At 37.2% G+C, this 13,020-nt stretch overlaps 1 protein-coding gene and 1 non-coding gene across 2 annotated transcripts; one reads left to right on the top strand and one right to left on the bottom strand.

Moving 5' to 3' along the window:
- Nucleotides 1–1,810: 1,810 nt before the first annotated feature.
- LOC150030426 (uncharacterized) lies at nucleotides 1,811–4,282 on the bottom strand. Its single transcript, XM_090309715.1, has 3 exons — nucleotides 3,614–4,282; nucleotides 2,185–3,181; nucleotides 1,811–2,043 (listed from the first exon to the last, which is right to left on the bottom strand). Exons 1-3 carry the CDS (start codon nucleotides 4,280–4,282, stop codon nucleotides 1,811–1,813), a joined length of 1,899 nt encoding a protein of 632 aa, XP_090165841.1.
- On the top strand, nucleotides 3,927–4,030 carry LOC150030427 (small nucleolar RNA R71). The gene has a single exon (XR_016526892.1). It is a non-coding gene; the product is annotated as a small nucleolar RNA R71 (small nucleolar RNA).
- Nucleotides 4,283–13,020: the final 8,738 nt, after the last annotated feature.

Raw genomic sequence — 13,020 nt, 5'->3', positions numbered from 1 at the left:
AAACTTAGATACAGTAGACGCATCATTCCTGGCACAGGCCACTGCTTCTACCCACTTAGATACATAATCTACTACAAGCAGGATGTACTATTGGCCACAGGACAAGGGAAAAGGTCCCATAAAATCTATGCCCCAAACATCAAACAACTTCACTTCGAGAATATTGTTCAAGGACATTGCGTCCCTTGAAGAAATATTCCCGGTGCATTGGCAGGGGTTACATTTCGAACAAACTCCCTCGCATCTTTAAAGAGGGTGGGCGAAAGTATCCGCTTTGAAGGACCTTCGCTGCGGTTCTTTGTCCACCGAAATGCCCTTCGTAAAAAGAGTCATGACACTCGACTAAGATGCGTTGTGTCACTTCCTCCGGGATGCATCGACGCATTATGGAGTCAGGGCCTTGTTTATATAGAAACGGTTCATCCCAAAAATAAAACTTTCTGTCATGAACTAACCGTTTCTTTTGCTGAGAGTTGAAGTTCTCAGGGAATTGCTTGGTGGTTAAATAATTGACTATGTTTGCATACCAAGGTTCCCTGCCTTCAACTCTAAACAGGCTTTCATCAGGAAATGTGTCCTTGATTTCACTTTCTTGGGCTTGCATTTCATGATTCTCTAGCCTGGATAGGTGGTCAACCACCTGATTTTCTGTTCCCCTTCTGTTTTGGATATCAAAATCAAACTCTTGTAGCAACAACAACCATCTTATCAATCTTGGCTTAGCATTCTTTTTGCTCATTAGGAATTTTATGGCTGAGTGGTCGGTGTATATGGTGGCTAACACACCAACTAAGTAAGATCGAAACTTTTCAATACTAAACACTACAGCCAACATTTCTTTTTCAATAGTGGTATAGTGTTCCTGAGAGTCATTTAGTGTTTTGGACGCGTAGGAGATGGGATGTATCAAGTTCCCCTTCTTCTGCCCAAACATTGTTCCTACTACCACTTCACTCACGTCGCACATAAGAATAAAACGTTGCGTCCAGTCCGGTGCTATCAGTACTGGGGCTGTCGTCAACGCATACTTCAAAGTTTCAAACACGTCAGTGCAGTCTTCATTAAAGTCATAGGGTCGGTTCGCCTCTAGTAATGCGCTCATAGGTCGCGCAATCTAAGAGAATCCTCTAACGAACCGTCTATAGAAACCGGCATGCCCTAGAAAACTTCGTAAAGTTTTAAAGTTTGCTGGTGGTGGAAGTTTTGCTATGACATCTATTTTGGCTTCATCTACTTCCAAGCCAGCCTTAGATACTTTGTGACCCAAGACAATTCCTTCAGTCACCATGAAGTGACATTTCTCTCAATTCAGCACCAAGTTTTTCTCCTCGCATCGAGCGAGGACGACCTCCAAATTATCTAGGCATGACTGGAATGAATCTCCAAAGACTAAAAAATCGTCTATAAAGACTTCAACGGTCTTTTCTAGGAAGTCAGAGAAGATGGCCATCATACATCGTGGAAATATCCCAGGTGTGTTACACAGCCCAAAAGGCATGCGTCTGAATGCAAATGTTCCAAAGGGACAAGTAAATGTAGTCTTCTCCTGGTCTTCCGAATCTATCAGAATCTGGTTGTAACCAGAATAACCATGAGAAAGCAATAAAATTCTTTACCTGCAAGTCTGTCAAGTATTTGATCGATGAAAGGAAGGGGGAAGTGGTCCTTATTAGTTTCTGTGTTAAGCTTCCGGTAATCCATACAGATGCACCAGCCCGTGACAGTTTTCGAGGGTATGAGTTCATTATTACTATTGACTATCACGGTCGTTCCCTCTTTCTTAGGAACGCATTAGACTGGACTTACCCAACTACTGTCGAATATCGGATAAATAACTCTCGCGTCCAACAATTTTAAAATCTCCTTCTTGACCACTTCTTTCATTCAGCCTTCTTTGAGGCTCGATTGACCCCGACTTCCCTTCTTCCAAGCTAATCCTGTGCATGCAATAAGATGGACTTATACCACGGATATCTACAAGCGTCCAGCCTATTGCACGCTTGTGCTTTTTCAGCATCTGCAAGAGAGATTGCTCATTAGGCTCTATAAGATTTGCGGAAATGATCACAGGCAAAAGGTTGTTGGTTCCAAGGAATGCATATTTCAAATGTCCAGGTAACTATTTCAACTCGAGTTCTTGTGGTTCTTCAAGTGATGGACGCGTTAGTTTTGTCCACCGCTCACTCAGACTTGGTGGCTCTGATTCCTTCAGGCTCTCCTCCAATGCGAGGACCTCACATACATGAGTCTCTTCTTCAGGCAACTCAATACTATTTAGTTGATAATCTTCACTGTCTGGGAACTTTAATACGTTGAGCACATTAAACTTCACCTCTTCATTGTCCACGTGCATAGTTAATTCACCTTTATACTTGTCAATTAAAACTTTCCCAGTAGCTAAGAAGGGGCGTCCAAGGATAATTGGTGCCTCCCTATCTGCTTCATAGTCCAAGATAATAAAGTCTACTGGGAATATAAGATTGTCAACCTTCACCAAAACGTCTTCAATCTTCCCTTCTGGGTACTTAATTGTTCTGTCAGCGAGCTGAAGAGTAACAGAAGTAGGTTGTACTTCGCCAATTCCCAATTTCTTAAAAATTAAGAGTGGTATGAGATTAATGCTGGCTCCTAGATCGCACAACGCATAACCCACGTCCAATCCTCCTATCGAACAAGGAACTGTGAAGCTCCCAGGGTCCTTCTGCTTCTTTGGTAGATTGTTGCTTACTAACGCGTTACACTCCTGCGTTAACGCTATTACTTTCTTCTCCCTGACTCTTCTCTTCTTCGTCAAAATGTCCTTAAAAAATTTTACATATGTTGGCATCTGCTCCAAAGCTTCTATAGGTGGAATGTTGATTTGCAGTTGCTTTAAGAGCTCAAAAAAGCGCTTGAATCGATGCTCATCATTCTCCTTCATCAGATGCCTAGGGAATGGTGCGTTCAGTGGCACCTCAGGCTTTACCACGTTGCACATACTGGTTTCCGAATGGCTTGTGGTTTCGGGCGTTCTTTCTTCTTGATCCATTGAACGTGTAATGCGTTCTTTCGAAGGATTGTTGTTTCTTGGATTCATTCTTTTTTCTTCAAGAGCTCTTCCATTCCACAACGTCACCGCATGGCATTGCTTCTTCCCATTATTGTTCCCAGGTGTTTCGATATTGCTAGGTAGAACTCCAGGCTGCCTGTTTTTCAACTCGCTTGTTATCTGCCCTACCTAGATCTCTAGGTTTCTGATAGATGACGCCTTGATTTTCAGCAACGCGTCATTCTGGGCTATGTATTCCTTTAATAGTTTCTCAAGCGGAGATCTTGAGCTCGACACCTATTCTCTATTAAAGGTTTTTTGATGCTGCTGATGCGTTTGTTGAAATGTAGGCGACGGTCCATTCCTTTGTTGATGGTTCGCCCATGGGTGGTGCTCTTGCTGATTTCCTCCTATCCAAGAAAAATTCGGATGGTTTCTCCATCCAGGGTTATATGTATTAGAGAATGGGTTGTTTTTGATGAAGCATACTGACTGAGGGTTTTGTGGACATTCAGCATAGGAGTGAGGATCTCCATAGCCTACACAGCTAACCATGGGCTGCCCAAACGCCTCTACCTAATTCACCTTCTGCTGATTTGATGTATTTCCCATCGTTATGTTCTGCAGAAGGCTGGTCATCGTAGCCACTTGAGAAGAAAGTGTGGCTATTGCATTGGCATCAACAGAATTAACGTTCTGAGATCTCCTTCTTCTGTCATTTCTTCCATCATACGTATCATCCACCCATTTCATATTGTGTTTAACAATGCGGTCTAGTATCTCTTTAGCCTTAGTATAGGATTTGTCCATAAGTCCACCAGCCGCTGCTGCGTCTGTTGCCATCTGTGATGCTCTATTCAGTCCTCCATAAAACGTCTCCATTTGGATAGTCAGTGGTAGTCCATGGTTTGGGAAATTTTTGACTAAGCCCTTAAAATGCTCCCATGCGGCGCTTAAGATCTCAGTATCTTCTTGTTCAAAGTTTATAATCTCTCGACGCCTCCTCGCATTGGTGGTAGGTGGGAAGTATTTTTGCATAAATTTTTCCACCAACTTCTTCCAGGTGTTGATTTCACCAGGCTCCAGTGAACTCACCCATTGTTTTGCGTCATCACGCAAAGAATAGGGTAGCCTGATCGCCTCTGGGGTGATTCCAGGAATCACAAATGAATTACACGTTTCCAGGAAATGCTTCATATGGGCGTGAGGATCTTCACCACGACCACCCCTAAATTGTCCAGCACTCTGAAGCATTTAGAGCGTAACAGATTTCATTTCGAACCTGGTTCCATCCGGTGTTGGGTATATGATTCTTGGAGAGAAATCATATAGTATAGGGGACGCATACTCCCTCATGAGATGCATGCTGCTATTTGCCATCAGGATTGGATTCTGAGTAGCATGAGCTAGTTACTGATTTGCCTGTTCTTCCTCCATTGCTCATTGTCTGAGAAATTGCTGCCTTAACCTTTGATGACTGTTGGATCAGTTCCTACGCCGGAAAGTCCTTTCAATCTCGGGGTCGTATCTAAATTCAGGAGTGCTCTCCCTACTCATAAACGTTCACAAGCTTAGGCATAGCTTGTGATACTCCCTTGACTGAAGTGTTCCTACAATAGATACAAACAAAATTTCTAGTTAGTTCTTCTTTCAGAATCCCCGGCAACGGTTCCAAAAACTTGTTCGTTGCTATCGTGATTTGCTCTAGGAGTGTATTGTACAAAATAAATTTGAGAAATAAGTTCCAAGTATAAGTGATGCGTTTATACTTTGATGCGTTTAAGTAATTGTAACATGTTGGGGCGTTAGATATATGCACAGAACTCACACAACTCTTAATAATGACGTTCAAGTTTCCCTAAACCAGACCCAAGTATAAATCTGATTTAGGTTCCTGGTAGGTCCAGGGTCAAACTCAGGGATTCAGTTAACCAAACGCAGACCTTGCGTTGTATATACTGTAGGTGTTTTCCTAAATGAATGTGAGAAATGTATTATTTACACTAAATTGCTGTGCCTGTGTAAGAAGATACAAAAGAGTTGATTGGTGGATGATGGATCATGCGAAAATGGAGTTTAAGGTAAGTGGACGCGTCGATCTAAGATGAGTGTACACAACTTAAGATGTGATGTGGATGAGATGGAATGATTTGCTTATCTTTTGTTTATGCGTTAGACCTTATTCAACACTTCTCAATTTGAATGACATACAAAGCCTATCTCTAGGGTGCATGCATCTAACACAGAATGCAAGAAACACCAGCAAGTCTATTTCTAACTGTACTAGGCATCTTACTTAATGCAACTTAGTTATTCCTTCGAACAATCTAAGTTAAAGATGCTTTTACCAAGTTGTCAAGTTGGCTTGAGCGTTAGAATGAAGTTGAGCATAAAGTATTAATGCATTCAAGGAATAAACAATAGTAAGTATGATGGAACAAATACAACTTTTATAAAGAAACAAGGATTCTTTACAAAAACAATATTTAATCAAATGGAATGAAAGCGTTAAATAAAAAGGAAACTGAGTCAAGCCAAAGAATACAATCTCTGTATTTCTTTGGCTCAATCTCGTTGTGTACAATCACTTGTATAGGAAGTGGATGGAGTGTCTTTCTCAAGAGTGGCTTCCTCCGCTCCCTGACCGGCGGCGGTGGTGGTTCTCAACCTTTTCATCATCTCAACACCACGACATAGCTTCTACAGAACTAAGACTTATGACTAAAATTTACAGAGAGTGACTAAAATTTCGAACTCCTTAACTCTGGAGGGACTTCATCTATTTATAGGCATTTGTCACATCCAATTGGTGAAGGGGTAGCATTAAAGTCCATGTATTGGTTAGCCGCCTGACTCTTGGAAGCTTTTCAGATGCCGCCTGCTGCTTGGAAGCTTTTCCGACACTGCCTACTGTAGGTGCCCATACTTGCAAGTGGTGATGTGACACAATCAGTCTAGAGCAATGAATCTTCTCTGCGTTGAACTCCCTCCGACGCATGACCTTTGCGTTAGAGCTTTTCCTACGACACTTGTCTAATGCGTTAACATTAATCCTTGCGTTGAAATCCTGCAATACAATGCGTCAGTGTCGCGATATTTAGTAATAAAACTTCTTTTGTATGAGTTTGCTAATGTTTGAATAAATCCATGCATTTCTTCCAAAAATGAAGAGAATTTATCATTAAAAACCTTAGTTGTTCCAACTTAAGAGCAAAAATAACTTTTATTTCTACAAGTTATCACTAACTTACCAATATAACCTGCCTAAAACCTTGTTATGCAATTACCACTTAGCGACACAATAATCTATGACTTTAACTAACAAATGCAACTTAGTTATGACTCAGAAATGACAATACATCCATCAAAACAACACAAGAATAGATATATGGGTCCCAAAAAAAAATACACTAGTTCCAGACTTCTATCACAAACATGTGTACATTAATTTCAAGCTTTATCCTAAGCTTTCTCCTTCCCAGCCGAGTCTTGAGTAGCAAGCAGTAGTGGGTTCAACCTCGGGGAATCTGACTGCTACCTAGGAAAAAGAAAGCATTTGAAATGGTGAGTTGGTTACCCAGTGAGTGACTCATAGAAAAGCAGTTCGTCTCAAGCCCTCCATACACATAATAAACATGTAAACATGCTGAAATTACTCTCAAGCAACTTACGTAGTAACATATGTTAAACATAGCATCATAATCATACATATTACCAAACCTTAGTTGAAAACAGTTATATGTAGGTTAAGCTCCCAACGTCCATTCATGGCCATGAGACCCATACTTTGGTCCCATTATAATAACTTTGGCCAGGAGACCCATACTTCAGCCTCTCATACTAAACTATCTACGTGCACGTGGAGTATACTAAGTACCATCAACACCTTAGGTACTTCCTCGGATACCTTCTATACCTTCGGCATTCGGCTTACTAGAATCGTACCATTCATAGAAACATGTGTAAATAAATCTTTTGGCATAACATTTACCTAGCGTTCACCATAAGAGCATTGTCAAAATTTAACACGCATGCTTCACGAAAAATAAACATTTAGCTTTTACAATACTTAGTATTCAGCCTTGACATGCGCTAGAATTAGTAAAACTTATTTAAATAGCTTAAAACATCATGCTTAAGAAATGCTATGAAAATTTTAAAATCATAGGTATAAACTTTAGTTTGTTGGAAAACTCATAAACCTTAGCGTGAAATTCATTCGGAACGCATGACCTTTTACATATACATTTTTTAAGACATTTAGTCACTCACAAGTCTTTAGGCTTGTTTTTCTTAGGCTTGGTAGACTTCCCCAATGGAGATTGTTCCTACATATAAGAATAAGAAATTTAGCTTTTACCTTGGTCTCCCTTTTAAGACTACTCTTTTTAGACCAAGCTAACATTTAGCAAGAAATTTCTTGTTCGTCCAACAAATTCCAGATTCAGCTTCTAATATCAATAACTCGAAAACCATAACTCATTTTAAGAAAGTTCCTTTTTCAAACATGCTCAGAATTGTGTTAGCAATGATAACTCAAAATTTCAGCATGAAAATTCTTGTGGTTTGATCTGGGGCTTTAAATGTTCCAAAATATGTAACTCAAACCCCATACCTTATCTTGCAAAAGTTTCTCATACAAACTTACTTTTAATGGTGATAACAATATTACCTTAAATTTTTAGCTTGAAATTTCATGTGGTTCGGCCTAGATCTAAGATTCTTTGTCGAGTGCTTGAAAATGCCCGAAAATGAACCTTCGCCTCTTTCTTCCTTTTCCAACCTTCTTTCCAGCAAGAACATCCTTCCAATGGCTTGGTTTTAGAAACTAGACTCATCGAGCTTTTCAATGGTACCAAGATCGCTTGATTTGCCCAAAGTAATCGTCGAAATTGAGCTCTTGTATTTCCCTTTCCTTTTTATACTACCACCAAGCCTTTGCATGAAATCTCCTTAAGCCACCTAATTCACTAGTGGAGATTAAGGGCCCAGATTAAGCCATCTTTCTGGATAAAATAAAAGAAAAGTTTAAAGCTGAACGTTACGAGAAAATCGATACTCGATGGAAATGGGTAATTACTTGATCGGAATTTCAATGGTATTCTGGTGAATACTCGATGGAAAACTTGATGCTCGATGGCTTGCTCGATACATGATCCTTCCTCAATCACTCATACTCGATGTTTGATGGCATTTACTAGATGCCTATCTTGTGCTTACTCGATGCTCAACCACCTTTTTCACGACCAACACTTCGCCAAAATTTCTTTTTGCAAGGCTAGCTTAAAAGTACCCGAGAGCCAAGTTTCCCATACTTAAACATTTTCCTTCTTCAAAACTTATCCTTTACCCAATTCCCACAATTCCAAAGTAACTTAAATATTTAACCCCCTTACTTTACTAAACTCAACAATAAACATAATTAAAAAGGGAAAGTAAGGTTCGTGTTTTACATAGGGTTTGCAGTTTGTAATTGTATTGCACAAATATTTTATTTATTTAATAAAATATGAGATGTTTTATTTGAAATTTAGTAGCATTAAACCCACAAACCAATAAACTAACATCTAAGGTTATTTTCTGTAGTTTAAACATGTATGTAGAAATATATAGGTGGATCATGTTCGAGTGATAACCTAAATTTTCTATAGTAGATGGATAATGCTGGATACTTTATCCTAGTGACACTACGAGTATGGTCTGCTTTGTAGATGTTACAATTGTTGTAAAGTGCTACAAATGATTTGATACTGATCATTCATGTGGAGACATATGAGCGGGGATTTTCTATACAAAAGAATTTGAATAAAACTAGACCACGAAATGACTAGTCTCATTATATAACACCATTCATAATAAAGATTTATATTTCCCCTGAGGATGACCATAGGTGACATGACTTGAATCCTAAGTGAGTTGTAAACTCTTGCCTATGAGGGCGGTCCTTTAATTTGTATGGTTGAGAGTGACCAGATCGCCGCTTCAACAAGCTTACCATTTTGGAGATTCGTCTGATTTGGGAGTTGGGAACACAGCTACACAAGACAAAATTTACTCCTTCCCCAAGGTTGAGGTAAGTAGATAAATTGTTCCTTTAAGGGTTGATTCCGGGGCTTGAACAATGTGGCATCACACCCTCTCCTGGCCCGAGAGTGGTTTGGTCATAGTTGGATTATGACTTATTGTTCGTTAGAGGGATCAGTGGTACTTAAGGATTTAGATGTAACTACAAGGAAAAAACGGTAATTTTGGCCCAGCTATACTTACGAGCAATTTGTGAAGGGTCATCATAATGTTGACTGGTTATATCAAATGGCCACAAAAATATATCTATAGTATGAAGAGTGCAACTATCGGTCTGTAGTGGAGTGCCTGATAGTTAATGAATATTGAATAATCTAATTAAAGAAGTTTAATTAATTATTCAAGTATCATTGGAGCTTCAATCTACAGGTCTATGAGGTCCCCTCTAGCCCAACAAGGATTAAACGAGAATCATTTTTTAATTAATTTGAATTGTTCAAATTAATTGAGGGAATTAATTATGTCATATAATTAATATAATTCAATTATATATGATATAATTGCTATAATATATTTGATACATTATAATATAAAGTTTATATGAGAGGAAATAAAAATTGAATACGTTTCATTATTAATTATGTGAATTGGCTACATATAATTCAATTTAATATAAATGAGATTTACATTAGATATCATTGTTGAGAGAATTAAAATTATTGGTTATATTGTATATGATACAATTTTAAACCAAAAGGTTATATGTTATATGATATAACATATAGTAATATATATATATATATATATGTATATATATATATACACAGTTAGTTAGTTATATATATATATATATATATAGTTAGTTAGTTAGTTAGTTGGTTTTTATATGTATATATATATATATTTTATATTAAAATTAATTATTGATTTATTAATTTTGATATTTTGAAATTGAAGGAGGGAAATAACTTCCATCCCCTATTCTCTCTCGACCCACGTACTGAGCGGGAGTTTTTTTTTTTTGGATTGGTTTTTAATCTTCGTTGTTGACAGATAAGAAGAATATACAGAAAAGTTATGAGATTTTTTCTTTCCCAATCTCTCATTTCTTCTCTATTTTCCTTTCCCTCTCCAAAAAATCACAGAGCCCAACACTCCTGTGATTCTCATTCCAGAGAAAACAGAAGGTTCTAATAGGTGGTGTCTAAATTAGGGTTTCGAGTTTGTGGCCATTTGGAGATCTTTTTGATCGTGACCATTCTTGGAGAGGAAAAACATGAAGAAAAGGTTAATTCAAAAGTAAGGGTTTCTTGAAACCCTAATTCTCTTTTCTTTTTACTTTTAGCATGAAATAATTTAATTAACTGCACAATTTTTTTGTAAAATTGTTAGTTTTATAAAAATAGGGATTTGGGTCTGATCCTCGTTTCTGCATCAGAGCAGGGTTTGTGGCTAAAATTTTTCAAAATTTTCAAAATGATCGAGTCTGTAATTTAAAGTTTTGAGTCATTCATGGATGTTCTGGTCGAATTCGGGAGAATACGAGGTGAAAATCAAAGAAGATTCAAAGAAAATCGCAACTGTACAATGCATTCTATACAGTAGCGTGGTAACGATATGCTCTAGTGTTGCAACATTGTGATTGGGCGAATGGTACATTCTATTTGTAGTTTTGCAATGCTAGTTCATAGCATTGCTGTTGGGGTTGATGCCCTAAATCTTGTAGTACAAACGTTTTATTTATGTAATAAAATATTTGAAATTTTATTTCAAAATTAGTTGTATTAATCACAAACTAATAAACTAATATCCAGGGTTATCTTGTAGATTAAACATGTATGTAGAGATATACGAATGCATAATATTTCATGTGGAGACATATGGGTGGAGATATTCTATACAAAAGAATTTGTATAAGACCGGACCACGAAATATTTAGTCTTATTATGTAACACCGTTCATAATAGAGACTTACATTTCACTAGGATGACCATAGGTAACATGATCTGAATCCTGAGTGAGTTGTAAACATAGCTTCGCAAGACAAATCCCCGGGTCTTGTACAATGTGGTGCCACACCCTCTCCTTGCTTGAGAGGGTTTTAATCATAGTTAGACTATGATTTATTGTTCATTAGAGGGATCAGTGGTACTTAAGGAGTTAGATGTAACTACGGGAGCAAAAATGTAATTTTGGTCCACATGTACTTACGAGAAATTTGTGAAGGGTCATCGTACTATTGATCGATCATATCTAATGCACACAAAAATATATCTGTAGTGCGAAGAGTGTAACTGACAATCTTCAGTGGATTGCATGTCAGTTAACGGATGGTGAATAATTTAGTTAAAGAGTTTAATTAAATATTCACATACCGTTGAAGTTTCAAGGTACAGGTCCATGAGGTCCCCTTGGTAACTCAACTGGTTATAATGAGAATCTATTTTGGCTTAATTTGAATTGATTAATTTACTTGAGGAAATTAATTATATATGATATAATTAATTTATTTATTTATGAGATGAAACAAATATTTGAATATGATTCAAATATTAATTATACGATATTAATTATATAAATTGGATTCGTATAATTAAATTTTATGTAAATGTGATTTATATTAAAAGTCATTGGTGAGAGAAAATTGAAACTATAGGCTATATTGTATTTGATACGATATTAATGTAGAATTGTATCAACGACAGTAGAAGAACACGGATCATCTAAGCATTCAAATTCACAAATTTTGGCATAATATAAAGCATACTTCTGCAGAAAAAAAAATGGGTTTCAAGACATACCTCTTGTAGAACTTCTACAAAGCTCCATCTCTAGCTGCTATCTTCTCCATATCTTGTTGTAGATCACCTCAAGATCTTCCCCACTATTCTTTTAGTGCTCTAGATTGAGTTGTGGGACTCAAAATAAGCTTGAATCAAGGGATGAAGAAGAATAACTCACTGCAGCAACCTTATTAAAGAACCATTCTTCAAACTGAATTTTCTCTCAAAATTCTATAGATTGCATGCCTGATTTTCACTCCAATCTTCTCATTATATTGTAGATCAACATGCAAAGAGAAGAGTTGCATGAGTTGCAGCTCATGCTTGGAGAAGACAAGGCAAATGGTTGCTTCATGTGTGAGCTACTTCAAAGATGAATAATGGAAAAACCCATTTTTCCATTTGTGTTTTAGTTTTGTTTTTCTTTTTCAATTTTATCTAAAAATCAAATTTTGATTTAAAAAGTCCATTTGATTTTAAAAATGAAAAATTAATTAATTTCATAAATCAATTAATTAATAAATAAAACTTAATTAATTTAATATCAAATATCAAATTAATTTTAACACATATTCATCTTTATATATTTAAATCATATTTAAATATATAAATTCTTTTATTCCGTTTAATTCTAAAATTAAGCATAATTATATCTCATATAATTACTAATTCCCTTAATTCTAATTTGAATGTTTCAAATTAACTTATCCCACTATTATAGAGCTAGTCCGTTACGAGCTAGTAGGGGGACCTCACGGACCTATAGATCATGGGCTCCAACGATCCGAGATTAATTGGCTAAACTCATTAGATCAAATTAATCTTCATTCGTTAACTAATGGGTCATTCCACTAAAGCCCATAGTTGCACTCTCCTCACTAGAGATATATTATGTCCACATGATTTAACCATAATTAGCAAGTCGACCCTTCACAGGTTGTTCGTAATAACGGCTGGGTCAAATATCTATTTTACTCCCGAGATTACGATTTATTTCTCAAGTCTCTACTGATCCTCTAATGAACAATTGGTTTGTGATCCAATCACTAAAGCAAACTCTCTCAGCCCAGTGAGAGGGTGGGGCCTCTTGTTCAAGACCTAGATTCAGTACTTGAGAGAACAACCTTTCTCCTATCCCTAAATCGGGTAGGTGTGAACTTCGTCTTGCACCCTATGTCCCCAGCT

Source organism: Benincasa hispida, unplaced genomic scaffold (genome assembly GCF_027475165.1).
Source record: "Benincasa hispida cultivar pf3 unplaced genomic scaffold, pf3_genome.v1.1 HicScf210, whole genome shotgun sequence".
In the NCBI taxonomy this organism is placed as follows: domain Eukaryota; kingdom Viridiplantae; phylum Streptophyta; class Magnoliopsida; order Cucurbitales; family Cucurbitaceae; genus Benincasa; species Benincasa hispida.
The sequence above is the reverse complement of the archived record's forward strand: the minus strand, read 5'-3'. Positions and strand labels throughout refer to the sequence as shown.

What these genes read in the sequence shown, in the direction of transcription:
- LOC150030426 (XM_090309715.1), bottom strand. Translation starts at nt 4,282, where the DNA reads ATGCTTCAGAGTGCTGGACAATTTAGGGGTGGTCGTGGTGAAGATCCT. An exon ending in ATACATCAAATCAGCAGAAG is followed by an intron (nt 3,182 to 3,613) that starts GTGAATTAGGTA and finishes AAAAACAGGCAG; the next exon opens with CCTGGAGTTCTACCTAGCAA. An exon ending in ATCAGAGCCACCAAGTCTGA is followed by an intron (nt 2,044 to 2,184) that starts GTGAGCGGTGGA and finishes CAAATCTTATAG; the next exon opens with AGCCTAATGAGCAATCTCTC.